The 16824-nt window shown below is 35.5% G+C and overlaps 1 protein-coding gene across 2 annotated transcripts in view; it reads left to right on the forward strand.

The window, feature by feature from the left end:
- STAM (signal transducing adaptor molecule) overlaps positions 1 to 16824 on the forward strand; it is a 58698-nt gene that overhangs the window by 17165 nt on the left and 24709 nt on the right. For both annotated transcript variants that reach the window (XM_019752084.2, XM_019752083.2), the window contains 2 exons: positions 15546 to 15621; positions 15705 to 15800. In XM_019752084.2, coding sequence (XP_019607643.1) covers positions 15571 to 15621; positions 15705 to 15800 — 147 coding nt within the window. In that variant the 5' untranslated portion in view covers positions 15546 to 15570. The remainder of the gene's footprint in view (positions 1 to 15545; positions 15622 to 15704; positions 15801 to 16824) is intronic.

Below are 16824 nucleotides of genomic sequence, written 5' to 3' on the forward strand. Positions count from 1 at the left end.
AATCATTAAGGTTCTTTTTAGGAGAGCAGTAAACTCCGAGATACTTACCGAGGCATTCGTAATATGTCATTTGTTTGTGGGTTTTTTGTCATTGTGGTAAAATATACATAACATAAAATTTACCACCTTAAGCATTTTGAATTGTACAGTTCAGGGCATTTGTTATGTTCACATTGTTGTGTTATCATGGCCACTGTCCATCTCTGGAACGTTTTATCATCCCCAACCGCATCTCTGTACTATTAAGCAACTTCCCATTCTCCTCTCCCCCAGCACCTGGAAACCACTTATAGTTTGTTTTTAATCTTTTAAATTATTTTATAATTAGTATCTATGGAAAACTTAGGGAGGTCCATCTAACTCGTGTTGTGTAGGAACCAAGATACAGATGTTTAGGTGTGGGTTGCTGATGGTGGCATAAGCATATAGAACAGTATTGTGCGTCGTCAGCAAGGTAGTCTCGATACCAGGTGTGCGTTTAGAGAAGACTGAGCCGTGTAATTTGTGTGTGTGTTGGGGAAGGGAACGTGAGTTCTCCTAAGACAGAGTTAGATAGGGTAGATTAAAGTAGAGCGGAGTTATGGATTGGAGTGCAGTTCATAAAGTTGCTTGTATACTAGACAACAGTTTAGATTTTTTTAAAGTGTTACCATTTGGTGTTAATCTGTAATTTTATCAAACAGATATACCGGGGGTGCCAAAAAAATGTATACACATTTTAAGAAATGTTAATCTATGCTCAAGCAGTAGTTCACCGTAATCAGAATTGTCTGGATGGGAACCACTTTGAGCACCTCTTGTAATTGCAGAAGTCAAGGGTGACTTGTGTTGCTCTTTTGTTATTGGTATACAGTATTGCAATTTTAATACAGTTCTTTCCTTTCCTAAAATGGGTGTACATTTTTTTGGCACCCTCTGTATTTAAGAGGGCTGGTTTAGGTATGTTGAAGAGAACTTTAGGAAAAGCATTTCTCTTTCAGTAAGTTTCGTTTTTTTATCAAAATGATTTGTAAACAGCAATATATTATAAAATTATTTACTGAATAAATAAAATAGTTTATATTAATTTAAGCCTTTTTTCCTAAGAAAATAATTTTTAAAAATCTTTGGCCTTTTCTTCTTCTTCTTCTTCTTCTTCATCTTCATCTTCTCCTTCTTGTCCTGCTTTTCCTGCTTGTTCTTCTTTTTTTGTAAGAGTCATCTGTTTTAGAGCTCTGGTAGTTTGGAAAATATTCTCCAGTTTTAAAGGGGAAAAAAAGCTATTATTGTGAAATTTCGTTTGGTCAGAACTATGACCCAGAAGCATGACTTCCAGTGGTGTTTTGAAAATCCCTCCTTAATTCTTCCTCTTTTAAAAAATCTGATTGTTTTGTTCTTTAAATCACATATGCATATGTGTGTGTGTTAATGTTTGTTAATTTAAAGAAATACTTATGCTTATATAAAAACAGACTTTTTTGTTTTAAAAATAGGTATATATTCACATGGCTCAAAAATTAAAATAATTTAAAAAGATGAACATTGACAAATATAATTCCTATCCCTGTTTCCCTCCCCTGTTCTCTGTAGGTAACCACTTATGTTTCTTTTGCATCTTTCCATTGTATCTTCACCCAAATATGAATATATTTCCCCCCATTCATAAGCAACAGTCATATTATAAACACTAGTCTACATTTGTAATTAATTAGTTACTTATAAATATATCCTGTCAGCCTTATAAATGTATTTCTTTTAATGTCTATTAGTATTACAGTGGTTGTAAAAATTGACAAGTTAGAAATAATTTTCTAGTTTAGCATTAGTTTTGATTAATGGTGTGTAGAATATTTAACATACTTTAATAATTAAAATTAATATTCAAATTTATCAATTTCAAGAAACTAATAGATGTAATTCCTATTTGCTTCATATAGGTTATGGGTGTGTTTTTTTAAGTCTTAAATGTTTGAATATGCTGCACTTAAACGTTAAAAACATTCTGAATTTTTTTCTGACTTCCTAAGATATTCACATGATTTTTAGTGTGCAGTTCCAGTGTATGAGTAAGTACAAAAAAATTGCCTAGCCAGTGAGGTCATATGATGGATGGACTGAAAAGCCTCTGTTTAGAATCGAGAACTTTCAAGATGATAGTAGCAGTTTTCCTTAACAGGCCTTCACATATAAATAGCTTTTGTCTGTTAGTTTTGATTGATTTGTTTATATTCTTATGTAAAAATTGTGGAGGTAGGTATTGATTATCCACAAAACAAGTTAAAATTAAAGTTCTGTAATTAACAGCCAGATTAATTTGTGCTATTATTTTATATCTTAACTGTCTTTGCTTAGCTTTAGAATAAGATATAGTTGACTGAAGGTGAAAAACATGATACACCTATTTTCTTTACTTGGCTAAGGGATCTATTTAGATAGTAAATCTTTGATTTATTCAAACAGAATTAGAAGGATAAAATAATAGTCATTATTAATATTTTGTGAAAAACACACATCTTTAGAAAGAGTTTGTTAAAAATGGTTTTCATTGGCTCTCTATTGTCCTGTCCTGTACCTGAGCTGTGACTATTTCTGACATTCAACTGGAGGTTGATAGAATACCGGTATTCCTGATTGTTTAAGGGAAAAGTAATCTCTGACCTAGACATCTTCAAGTTGGAAGGGCAGCATCAGGGAGAGAAATAGTTCTCTTGCAATACATATTTTATTATAATCATTTCCTCAATTTACAGGTCTTAATTTTTCAGTCTTTTAAGTGCTTTTTAAAGAATAATAGCCAACATTTATTGACTGCTTATTATTTGCCAGGTCTTGTTTAAGTGCCTTATAAACATTTTATTTAATCATTACGGTAGCTCTAGGTACTGTAGGTTTTTCCAGTTTACAAATGAGAAAATGATTCATATTTGGAGTTCTTTAATGTAATTTAAACTAGTATAAGAATTCCACCAGGAATAAAATTAAAGGGTTTTTTTTGTAAAGCCTGATCTTGATTTCCCTGTGTCTTTCACTTTCTTAACATGACAGAATTATGGTAGTCAGCTTCATTCTCTATGCATCAGTCATTTTTTTCTTTTATTTGACAAACAGTGAGTACTGGCTGGGCATAATGCTTTTCACATACAGTGCTGAATGAAGCAAGCACAGCTTTTGTCATCAGCTGTGGTAACAGTCTACTAATGGAAGATAGAAATCGATAAGCAGATAATGAGCTAAGAAGATAGTGTGAGCACAGTGCTTTAGTGGAGAATAGAAGGGGAGACCTACTTATATTTTTTTCAGGAAGGAACTGGTGTGCGGGGATACCATTTATGCTATGATTTTAAAGTTGAGAAGAAGCAAAGAGCTGAAAGGAGAGGTCCCAGGCACAGGGAATAGCACCCACATGAGTGCTGCAAGGTGGGGACACTTGTTGCTTTCTAAGGCCCTGCAAGATACAGTGTAGCTGGAGCAGAGGCGAGTTGCCCTAACAGCACAAAGTTGGGTATAAGAGAGAGTGAATTAGAAAAATGAAAGTTAGTAGTCGGAATGCTTGAAATTGAGATTACAGAGGGGTTTTCAGTGTTTGGTCATGACATGTTCCAGGATGTAGCCATGACAGTTAATAATAGGAAGGTGGCATAGAAGCTGAAAGCCAAGATAAGGGAAGCATCACTTACATTATTATTAACGTCTCTGAGAATTAAGATCGGAGGAATTTTGGAAAGCGTGTCAGTGAACCAGGAGTTAAAATCATTGAGAGTTAAGGGCCTTGGCTGTTGTGGTATTTTTAAATGGGCTGCAACAGGAAGATAGTTTGATAGGATCAGAACTGGACTGTTTTAGGAAAGAGGGAGGGAGAATGATTTGGAAGTAGCAACGGGAGCAAAGAGGACCCATACCTCATTTAGTAGGTACAGGAGCTGTGGAAGGACAAAGCTACCACTCGATGTGGCTGCAGGACAAGTGGTATCCTCCATGGACAGCAGATTTCTGTAGAGCGAAAGGACTAAGGATAGGGGCTTTTGTTGATAGTGTGCTGTGAATTCTAGGGGATTCAGTAGAATGGTTTCAGAAGTTGGGGGGTAACGGCTATGCATAGCTATTTAATGATGGGAAAGCTAGTCTGGAGTTTCTTCTAGGAACTGGTATAAACAAGAATGATAGGCATATGTTCTCAGGTTCTCAGTTACTGGGTAGTAGAGAAAGTTGGGTGCCCAAGACCTCCTCTTAACCTCTGCACATGGAATCTTGGAGGCCTGGGAAGGAGAGGTTGGGGTTCTCTTTTGACCCCCATCCATAAAGGTGAAGAGGCTTGAAGTGGGGTAGTCCTAAATTGAGACAGAGGCTCACTCTTATCCTTTGCTAGGGTGAGTATCTTTTCCTATGTTTAAGAGCTGTTTGTATTTCCTTTTCTGTGAACTGTCTGACCATATCCTTTCTTTGTGTGTGTGTGTATACATGCGTGCGCGCGTGCACATTTCCATTCTTTTGACTCTGCTTTGTTTGTTTTCTGTTTAAAAGTTTTTGGTTTTTATACAGTTGGATTTATCAGTCTTTCCTTATGGTATATAGAATTACACAGGACTTCTCCAAGGTTTTAGTGGAATTATCTCATGTTTCCTTTATGGTTTCATGTTTTGTTTTATAATTAACAGATTTTGTTCTTTTAATATAATTTTAGAATTATAGAAAATTGAGCACATAGTACAAAGAATTCTGTATACCTTCTTCACCCCCTCATAGTTTCCCGTATTAACAGTCTTGCATTAAGTGTGGTACATATGAGATCTGACAATTAAGTTTGTGAACTCATCCTATAAAAAGTGCTACATACCTCATTGCTGAATATCACTACGGTCACCTTCAAAGTACTCCCCTTGGGAAACTATGCACCGATGCCAGTGCCTAGTCCACCCTTCAAAGCAGTTTTGGAACTCTTTTTCTGGAATGGCCATCAGGGCTGTCGGCATATTACCCTTGATGTCCTGAATGTCATCAAAATGTCTTCTTTTCAATACTTGCTTTATCTTTGGGTAAAGAAAGAAGTCATTGGGGACCAGATCAGGTGAGTAGGGAGGGTGTTCCAATACAGTTATTTGTTTACTGGCTAAAAACTCCCTCGCAGACAGTGCCGTGTGAGTTGGTACATTGTCGTCATGAAAGAGCCATGAATTATTGGCGAAAAGTTCAGGTCGTCTAACTTTTTCATGCAGTCTTTTCAGCACTTCCAGATAGTAAACTTGGTTAACTGTTTGTCCAGTTGGTACAAATTCATAATGGATAATCCCTCTGATAACAAAAAAGGTTAACAACATCGTTGGAACAAGTTTGCGAACTTAATTGGCAGGCCTCGTATGTTACAAGTAATGAACGAATATTGATACGTTATTATTAACTAAGGTTCATAGTTTACATTAAGACTCACTCTGTTGTATAGTTTTATGGGTTTTGACAAATCCTTTATGACATGTTTCTGTCATTACAGTATCACACAGGACAGTTTCACCATCCTAAAAGTGTTCTGTGTTCCACCTATTCATTCCTGTTTCCCCTCCCTCTGAACTTTTGGCAACCACTAACTTCTTGTTTTGTTTGTTTTTTTGCCTTTTTCAACATGTCATATGATTGGGATCCTATAGTATGTAGCCTTTTAGACTGGCTTCTTTTACTTAGCAAAATGTATTTAAGCTTCATCTATATCTTTTTATGGTTCAATAACTCTTTTCTTTTTATTTCTGAATAAATATTTCATTATATAAATGTACCATAGTTTATTCACGTATTGAAGAACATCTTGATTGCTTCCAGATTTAAGTGATTGGGAATAAAGCTGCTATAAAATACATTCGTGTACAGTCTTTTTGTGTGTGGGCATAGATTTTCGACTAAATTGGGTAAATGCCTAGGAGCATGGTTGCTGGATCATATGGTAACACTGTGTTTATCTTTGTAAGACATCACCAAAGTGTCTTTCAAAGTCTTTGTACTTGTGGTTTCAATTTTACATTTAAGTATTTGATCTAGTTGGAATTTATCTTGTTATGTAGAATGAAGTATGTCTTTATGCTTTTCTGTTTGACTACCCCCAAAATTTAAATATCATTTCATGAATAGTCAGTCTTTTTTCTTTCTGATTTAAAATACCACTTTTACATGTTACGTTCCCATTGTGTTTGGATCTTCCTCTTTTGACCCATTGGTATATGTCTATTCATGTGCTGCTACTACGTTGTTTTAATTATTAAAGCCTTGTAATACATTTTAATATTTGGCAGAGCTATTTTTTCTCAATTTTTCCCTAGACATTTTCTAGATAATTCTTGCCCCTCCCTACTGTCCCCAGATAAACTTTGGGATTGACTAGTGTACAAACCTGTTTCTTTTTATATGCCTGAGTTTTAACTTAACAGATTGTCTTTATGATATTAAATCTTTCTCTCCAAGAACATAACATATCTTCTGCTTATTTCTTTTAGTAGTGTTGTAAAGTTTTCCTCTAAATCTTGTACATATTTGGTAAAGTTTCTTATAAGGTATTTTGGCCTTTTTGCTGCGATTTAAATGGAATTTGGTTGTTTGCTGGGAATTTTCTTTTTTGCAAAGATAAATTGTATTATAACATCTGTGTGTGCTGAAGAGAAAGGGGGGAGGTGAGATGATTCAGGAGGAAGTGCGGATAGTAGCAGGAGCCACGTCCTCCTCTAGGCAGTAGGGGGTGGATCTCATTAGATTCGATTTTTCCCTCTTTACTTGCCGGAGACAATGGTTTTACTTTCGTGTCTTATTATGATTTTCTAAACACCATGTATTTTAAAGAATGGGACCTATAGAATTCTAGTGACTGTAGAGATCTTTTCATGGATGAGGAAACTAAAGCTCTCTGAGATTTTAATGCCACTTGTCCAAAAGTAGTAGCAGAGGCAAAATTTTTACCGTGTTGCCCCGAAAATAAGACCTAGCCGGACAGTCAGCTCTAATGCATCTTTTGGAGCAAAAATTAATATAACACCTGGTCTTGTTTTACTATAAGATCTGGTATAATATAATATAATATACTGGGTCTTATATTAATTTTTGCTCCAAAAGATGCATTAGAGCTGATTGTCCGGCTAGGTCTTATTTTCGGGGAAACAGGGTAGTTAGGTTTTTACTCCCAATTTTATGTGTTTTTCATTTTTCTGTGTCCTTAAGTGCTTATAATGAACGGTTATTTCAAAGTTGAAATCATGAATAAAGACATACTGATTTTATATTGAAGCTTTTAGTGATTCTTTTCTCTCTTATACATTACACTGCATTGTGTTTTCTTTGGCTAAACTATACCTCAGTGTTACATACTCTGGGAAATTCAAAATATCATCATACTGAATTTAAGTATGTGGTGACTGTTATCTACCCTTCCATTAATCATTAATATTTAGTAGAGAGAAATTTAGTTTACCTCCTTTTGTGATGAAGTCCTTTGGGATCATGAACTTGTTCTTTAAATAGCCCAATAGCATTATTTGTCTACAATATTCGTGTTCCGTCAATCATCTCATGAAATATGCACACTTTACAAGCTCAAAATCAAGAATTTGATATATGTACTCAGTGTTGTGCTCTTCTTCCCCTTGTGTTATGTAGACAGTTTTATGTAACATGTATTACAAATCAAATATGCATTTTGAATATGCCATTGAACATATAGTTATTGTTCATTCCAGTTCTGATTTTTTAAATATTTTATATTAGAATTCCCTTACAGTTAGTGTAATGCCTTTAAACTTTGGAAAGGCATTTTCTAAATTAGACTCCCCTCAGTATTTAAGGAAGGTTTACGTGCGTGCTCTTTATTCAGCAAAGATTTGAGTTCCCATATCATTTTAGTGTGTGCCTGCTAGATACTAAGACCTATAAAAACTGTGCATAGACATATACCCTCCACAGTACAGATACACACACAGGGTGGCAAAAAAATGTATACACATTTTAAGAAAGGAAAACTGTATTAAAATTGTAATACTCAATGTATACCGATAACAAAGATAAATACAGGTCACGTTTGACTTCTGCAATTACAAGAGGTGCTCAAAGTGGTTTCCATCAGCATCCAGGCACTTCTGTTTACTGCGAACTACTGCTTGAGCAATGTCGACCAAAGCGTCCACTTGTATATATTCCCCCCCCCCCCATATCCTTGAATGGTTACTTTGTAGTGAAGTCCTTTGTATAGCATGTCAGATGAAAAGTAACCTTGAATGGTTACTTTGCAGTAAAGCACTTTTTATAGCATGTCAGGTAAAATAGCTTTGAAAACTAACGTCGTAAAAGTAGCATGATAGAGAAGTAAGACATGTTTGTGCTCTAGAGGAACTGATATTGTTGAGTGTCTCTAAGTCCCTGGCACGATTCTAGTATTGTAATAACATACTGATAAGGAATCATTAGAATTACAGATGAGGTCTGTCAAGCTACAAATCTTTTTCTCCTGTATCACAGTGCTGCTTTTGTCTTAGCAGTGGTTCTCAGCCTGTGTGGTCTTGCGCTAGTCGGGATGGTTTGGGCTGTCACAGTGACAGAGGGTTACTTACTGCTGACTTTGATTAGGCGGGGACCAGGGATGTGACATGCCAGATAGCCTTTCTCTGCAAATCATTTTTCTGCCCGAACTCCCAGGTGTGCTCCTGTTTATTAGGTTGGTGCCAAAGTAATTGCGATTTTTGCAGATATTTTTAGCCTTTTAAACCGCAGTTGCTTTTGCACCAACCTAACAGAGACATACTGCTAGTAGCTTTGTATTTTTTCAGTTCTACTTCACAGGTGATTAGAAGTTAACACTATAAGGCGGCTGGTTTGCTCAGTTGGTTAGAACGTGGTGCTGGTTGCACTAAGGTTGCCGGTTCGATCCCCCGTGGGCCACTGTGAGCTGCACCCTCTTTAAAAAAAAAAAAAAAAAAGTTAACTATGCAAGCACATTCATTAACTGATCTTAATAATATTATTACTATTAATATACATTTACTCTTTTTGTTTTTTTTTAATATTTGCAATACTTTAAGGAAAATGTCCTGTGATTCTTCTTTAAGGCCCCATAAAGGAGATAATAAAGAAGTGATACCATCATTTTGAAAAGTTGATGATTTAATATTATTGATTTAGTAGATACAATTATAATTTAAATTTGCTGTCTTTTCAATGTAATAATTTCCTTAAGGTATAAGTGTAAAGATATAAAATAACCTTTTTGTCACAGCTTAACCTGTTACTTTTATGATACAAAAGTACTTTTCAAATGAGATGTAGAGATGAGACATTTGAAATAAGACTTTAAAAAAGTTTTGTAACGCATAAGATGTCACAAATCTTGACTTCTTTATCCAGCAAAATCGTTAGGTGTTTTTGACTTTCTCCTTATATATTAATGGAAAGACCATTTCATGTCATCTCTCTAACTGGTGGCTGTAGCCTAATGTTGAGCTGTTTATCTGTCATAACTGTGCAACCACATAGCTGTAAGTAGGTAGGCATTCATAAATGTGACAGCTTTGGAAATTTACTTGGGGCTATTCAAAGAGACTTGAAATTTCATTATTCTTTCAAAAGACAATGGTAGGAATGCAAAATTAGTTTTAATTTTTGTTGATCCTCTGACCTTCGACTTGAGCTGTATCATGTGCATGTTTAATTTATTGAATTTGACTTCTCTTTTGTAGCCCCCTTAAATTTTGCTTTGCCTAGAAACTTGTCCCTGCTGTCCATTTAGCGAGCTTATATGTATGTGCTCTCACAATGACTGTTCCTGTTGCTCAGTGCCCTGAAGGTGGTGCTTCCTCAGAGTATGTGTATTTTAAACAACCTGGTACTATGTGCAAGTCAACGTCTGCAACTGGTGCTCAGAGTAATGTTTTGCTTTAATAACTGAGGAAGAGTTGGCTATATTGAGCATATATGAAAGATAGTAGAGTATGTTCTCCAATAGGAATCTCCCGAAACAATAAAAATTGATTAACTGCAATTTTTACCTTATACCTGGACTTTGCAGACAAGCCCCAGGGAAGAGTCCCATTCTGTTGCATTTTGCAAGGGTGTGATTTGTGCTGTGGTCATTTATCACATGGTAAGTTAAGAGAAACACTTATTTGGGGGTTGGAAGATGGAGAGGTGAAAAATAATTCTTTCCCTGTTTTTGTGCCTATCCCTGACCTCTGTCTTCTTGTTTTCCTGTGTCAAGATAAAGAAAAGAGGACATGTCTTACAAAGAGTTTTAAAATATCAAAATAGGGTTTTGACAGAGGTGAGGTTTTGACAACCCTTTACAAAGGCAGACGATGGAAACCATTGCTAGATTCCAAGTGCACATGGAAATTTTATGTTAGAGTGTATTTTTACAAAGTATTTCATTTGTGTGTATTACCGTCAGTCTCGTTCCTCACCTCCTGTGCTTCTCCCATCACCACTTTCCTTTTTTTCCCTTATCATAGTCTTATTACAATTCTAAGAAAGAAATGTTATGAAAGTATGTACATTTTTCACGCAGAACACCACCTCAGTCAGGGGAAGACATACAGAAATCAGTAACAAATAGAGCTTTATAAGGAAGATTATTCAGTTCTAGATACGAATTACTGTGCAGCAGTGAAAAGTAGTATTTTCTGTATTTAGCTCAGTGACTTTTTATTGAGCATTGGCCACGTTGAAGGCACTATTCTAGGCAGCGTGCAGAGTGAAAATGCTTTACTTTCCGTCACTGGAGAACAGCAGTAGTTGCTAAATAATTCCTATTTTTGTTCTCTCAGATTTCACTTGAGAATTTACTGTGTGCAATGGCTGGGGTGTAGGGAGCCAAGCAATGTAGCCCTGGACCCTTTCTTCAGGAATCCTCAAGATGGGGAGATAAACAGTTAAGGAAATTTTATTATTAAAAAAAGAAGAAAAGAAAACCCAAACAGTTCTAAATAATGCAAGTTAATACTGTTTAAAGCTGACAGCTATCAGTACAATTTGCGAGATACAATGCTAGTTATCTGTTGATACGTAGCAAACTGTCTTAAGACATAGTGGCTTAAACGAGCTATTATTGTCATTGTCTTCATGGGTCTGTGGGTTAACGGTTCTGTGGGTGGGTGGGTTAACCACCAGGCACTTCTTGCTTGAGGTCTGTTATGAAGTTGCAGTCAGATAGTGGCTGGGCCTGGGGTCATGTGAATACCTGACTGGGATGAAAGCTCAGTATGGCTGGTAGTCGATGGCTGGCTGTCAGGTAGGACCTCAGCTGGGGACATCAATTTGAAACGCTGACTGAGGCTTCTGCATTGGCTTAAGTTTCTCACAGAAAGGTAGCTGGATTCCCAGACGCAGCATCTTAAGAGCAAATGTTCTAAGAGACCGAGGTGTACTCTGCATGGCTTCTTATGAACTCTGAGTCTCAGAACGCCACTTCGCATATTTTATTGGTCAAGAGGGTCACTGGGTTCAGCCCAGACTCAAGGGGAGGGTTATTAGACGTTACCTCTTGATGGGACGTAGCCAGGTCACAAACACATAGAGGAACGTGTGGGAAGGGAGTTACTGTGGTTATCTTTGGAATACGTAATTTCCCACAGAGGCCTCTTATTTTTATAAAGGTTGAGTCAGAACTTAAACTAGATAACAAAATAATGAAATATATTCTTAGACTAAAACAATGGATTTTAGTAAACAACATAGTAAATTCTGATTGTGATACTTGAGAGACACAATCCTTAAGAACTTGAATGGCAAAATGTGATGTAAGGGTTCCTTTATTATTTTTTTCACAACACTTACTTGTGACTTCTTACATAGAAAACAAACTATTCTGTGTTGAGAGAGATCTGCGCATTTATAGATATTTATACGAAATAGGAGCAGCTAGCAGATGAAGTCTTAATTGATGTGATAGTCATGAAGACTTTTCATGATGACCTTTCATGGTTTTGTTTTATGCACGTGACCTGTAGTACCTTTAGTTTATGAAAATTCATGAAAGCCAAAGTGAAGATGATGGCATGAACTCCAGTTAGTGAAAGAGGTCTACCAACAGAATTATTTGCTGCCTGTTGAATATTTTTGTCATAGTGTCATTTCAATTTGTATGGAGAAGGTGATTTACTCTGACGTATTCCTGACCAAACTGGATTAATCATAAGGGTTTCCTTTAGCACTGATATAAACATACAGCACTATATGTGGAGGAATCTCACTTTCTGAATAGTTTTCCAATAAAATGAATGAGCAAGAATGAGATTTTCTTAATTGTTAGATCACAGGAGTGACTGTTGATGCAATTTATTTAAAGAATATATCCTTTCCAGGTTTCCATTCAGAGCTTTGAGTTGTGCAGATCTGTGTTTTGTGTGGGAAACTGGAAGAGTCTGAATTGCAAAAGAAAGCACGGTAGCATGCCTCTGTGGTATATATGTCTGAAGATTAAGCAGGGCTCACATCTTAATTTTTCATTTACCTCGAAGCAATAGGTAGCTTAGTTTTAGTAGCTGTGACTTTACATGGAAACTGAATGACTGAGATTGGTATGACAGGAGGGGAGTGTGAAAAGAGGGGATTCAGCCTCCTCTTAGAGTTCTGTTTTCTTTGAAGCTGGCCATACAGTTTGTTGAGGTGGAATGAAGTAAGTTGAAGTACAGTTTGTTGGGGTGAATAATGAGTAAGTGAACTTGACATTGATCTTTGACTTTCATCAGACTGACATGATCCAAGGCCGCTACGTACATTCTTGCAAAGTGTGTCTACAGTTTGAGTAGAAGACATTAGAAGCCAGAACTACCTGAAAGTACAGTTTATGTCTGCTGTTCCCGTACTGTGCCCAGTTGGTACCCCCTTTCTCTCTCAGAAGGGTACTTGCATAGATGTTAAATTATACAGACACTGTGTTTGTGGTCAACTTTCTTTGGTATTGAGAGGATAACAGCTACAGTATACCTACTTTATATTTGCTTATAAATCTTAAGCCTTTTGAAAAACAGTATTTTAATTGTAATTTCTCATTAAGTCGCAAGATTTAATAAAAAAACACATATTTCAGTTGTACTTATTGTCTTGTAGAAATATTGAAAAACTGACATGACAAAAATGCATGGAGCAGAATAAGGTAGTTAATACTAGGTTTTTATGGGTCACGTCTGTTGTTGAATAGGGCCAGTTTTATACACAATTGTGGTGCTTTTCATTTTTAACTTATGTTTTAAAAGATACTGCTGCGTTGGCATGCATAGTGTTCATCAGCATTTCTAAGCATTCTGATTGGCTTTGCAATGCTATTGTTTTTTGGTGCAGTAGCCAACTTTGTTTAGGTGCCAGAGATATCTTTGCCTTGGTTTTAGAAATTGGCTGTGGTAAAACATTCAAACTATAGAAGTGAATAAAATAAAAAGTAAAAGTTCCATTTCACATCCCCTCTCCCCCACTCCTCTTTTCAGAAGTCACCACAAGTTTAGATTTCATACTTTAAAAAAAAAAAGAAAGTGGTTTATAACCAATACACCAGAAATTTCATTTAAAAATTTGGTGGTAAAGCAAATATAGAGGATTATTTTCTAAAATGTTCATTCAATGAGCTGAATCATCATTGGATTGTTAATTTTTAATGGTTTTAATTTTAGTATTCAGATAATCCTTTTAATGTATGGCCTTTACCAATGCTTTGAAATGATAATTTTGCATTTTTATTTCAGCGTGGTTTTCACAACTGCAGAAATTAATGTGGTGTCATAGATTCTGGTTCCTAAAAGAAGTCCAACTGTGAAAAAGGCAAAATCTAAATAATGGTGTTATAGTGTATTATTTTTTTCAGTAAGACTGCTATCAGATACTTTTAATATCACCTAAAATCAGTGGAGAAAGCGCTTTAGAATCCGTAGAAGTTGAGTGCTTGACACATAATAGGTATTCAAGAAACATTACTTTTGTTTATTATTTTCCTCTTTTCCCTATGTGCTTTAAGTTGAAACATCCAAACAAGGAATGAAACAGCCTTAGAAATAGAAATCCTGTTTTTTAATTCTCATTTTTCCCGGTTAAGAAGGACTTTTTCCCTCTTTCTGAAGTGCTTGGTAGTTGTTTTTTCAATTCTTAAAGAAATTTTGTAGGATAATTATTCTTACTGGCCAAGTTTTCCTGGGCTCATTGGAGTTCAAATCACTTGATAAGGTTTTTTTCTTTTGTGGTTGTATTTATATTTACGTATTTATTTCACATACCATAGAACTCACCATTTTAAGTATGCCTTTCATTGGTTTTTAGTATATTCAGATGTTTGTGCAACTGTTACCACTGTTTAATTCCAGAATATTCATCACCCCAAAAAGAAACCCTGAACCCATTGGCAGTTTCTCCCATCACCACATCTCCTCAGCCCCAGAAATCAGTAATTTACTTTCTATCAGTATGGATTTACCTATTCTAGACATTTCCTATAAATGGAATCATACAATATGTGGTTTTTGTAACCAGTTTCTTTCACTTACATGTTTTCAAGGTTCATCTACGTGGTAGTATATAGCAGTACTTCATTCCTTTTTAAAAAATTTTATTTATTGTGGCAAAATATAAGTAACATAAAATTTACTATTTTAATCATTTTTAAGTGTATAATTCAGTGGCATTCAGTACATTTACCATGTTGTGCAACCACTACCACTATTCATTTCCAAACTTTTTCATCGTCCCAAACTCTGTGTGTATTAATAAGGACTCTGTTCCCCGCTCCTATACACTGGTGATTTCTGTTCTACTTTTGGTCTCTATACATTTGCCTGTTTTAGGTACTGTTCTTTTGTGTCTGCCATTTCAGCATGTAGCTCTCAGTCACTTTTTGCCCAACTGTGTGGAGTTTTTACCTGTGTATGCTTGGCTTTTTCCACAGCAGACCTAAGTGGACCTCTGTGCAAGTATCTAGAACTCTTCATATAGCTCCTTCTAGTCTGTCCTGCAAATTCTAGCTCCCTCAGCCTTTCTGAATTCTGATTTCTGTTTCCTCAACACAATGAGATAATGGTTCTCTTCGTGCGACTACCTCCTCTGCACTGAGATCCCGAAACTGCCATTAGGCTGAAAGCCTGTGCTGGTCGTATCTGGAAAGTGCATCTAGGTAGAAAGCTGAGCCAACTGTCCGACTGATTTGATTTGTATTCCTTTTTCGAGATCATCATTCAACATTGCCCAGGGTTTTGTGTCCTAAACAGTTACCTCAATATATATTTTAAATATATTTTTCCAGTTTTGTAATTGTTTATAGCAGGAGTATAAGTCTGGTGTCAGTTCCTCCATCATGACTGAAATGGAAGTCTTGGTCTACCATTTTATTTTCAAAACTTTTTTTCACCCTGAATTAGCCAGATAGTCTATGCTTGCTAAGGAAGAGAGCCTGTTAATTTTGTTTGAAAAATTTAAAGGGACTTGTTAGTGTACAGTTTTTCAATTGTGTCATTAATAAAAACAACTACTCTACCATAGTCTCCCCTTTGTATATAGTAGGCTATTGCCTATTATAGTTAAGGGGAAAAAACTGGATGTACTACTAACTGATTGTTATACTTCTCATTTTTTAGACCTAAAGATTGTCTTCGGTCTATTATGAGGAGGGTGAACCATAAAGATCCTCATGTTGCCATGCAAGCTCTGACTGTGAGTGATTTCAGTTTAAGTTCTACCACAAAACAATCTGCTGAAATTGAGCCCTTTTAACTTCTGATTTTTTTGTGCTTTAGCTTCTAGGAGCATGTGTATCAAACTGTGGCAAAATTTTTCATTTGGAAGTATGTTCAAGAGATTTCGCTAGTGAAGTAAGCAATGTATTAAACAAGGTAAAGAACATTGTTTCCGGACCTTTTATTGTTCAGTTCTTCACATTTTAAATCACAAAGGACTAGTGTGTGCTGCTCTTTTTTTTTTTTTTTTTTAACTCTTTCTAGGCTTTGTCTATCCAATATATAAGTAAATGTCGTGTTTTGCTGAAGAGACTACAAGTTTATATAACTTCATGCCTTGACTTTTTTCAAGCTAAATTAGAATATATTTAACCTCTTTATCATTCCTTTCATCTGATAAGTATGTGAATTTCTTTATGATTAAATAATACTATTGATTTTAGGCAGTTTTTGTAGCCACAGAGGTATTTTCCCGAGGTAGAAGTGTTCAGAAATATTGCCAAAATATGGCACTGTCGAGTTTTATCTTGACATGAAAAAGGCCACTACCCGACCATCATAGGATTTTAGTACTATACTACTATGTAATAACTGAATGTGGAATAAAGAATTCAAATCCTGCAATTCAAGGACTTAAAAAAATCTAAGTTACTAAGTAATATGTGAGTTTTCTCAGTAAAAATTTATGCATTCTATAGGTAATTATTACGGGCTTTGGGGGGGTGGGGCTGAGAGAGGGGTGTAATATAAAGAAAAATTTTTTTAATGTTAAAAGAGAAAATGCCCTTTTTTGGAGAAAATGAGTATTTCCAGGTTTTAGTGGAAAACAGTACAGAAATGAGATAAGAATTTAAAATTTTGTACTTCTTTTCAAACATTATGATTACATCCTAATTTTTTTTCCTATTCTACTTTTATTCAGTTATATTTAGGTATTTTCTACTAATTAATAACCATTCTTTTAATGTCCTGAATGGTCATCAAAATGTACCACTGTTTATGAAGAGATTCTATTGCAATGTTTTCTCTAATTTAATTGAAGATGTGGTACTCAAACTTGTACTTAGTAGCATGAACAACTATTTTTGAAAAGCAAATAGCTACATATAGGAGAGAGCACTTCTCTGTATTTTCCAAATATTTTACAATGAATGTACTGGTTTTATACTTAAGGGGGAGA

This window comes from Rhinolophus sinicus, linkage group LG02, assembly GCF_036562045.2.
Source record: "Rhinolophus sinicus isolate RSC01 linkage group LG02, ASM3656204v1, whole genome shotgun sequence".
Classification (NCBI taxonomy): domain Eukaryota; kingdom Metazoa; phylum Chordata; class Mammalia; order Chiroptera; family Rhinolophidae; genus Rhinolophus; species Rhinolophus sinicus.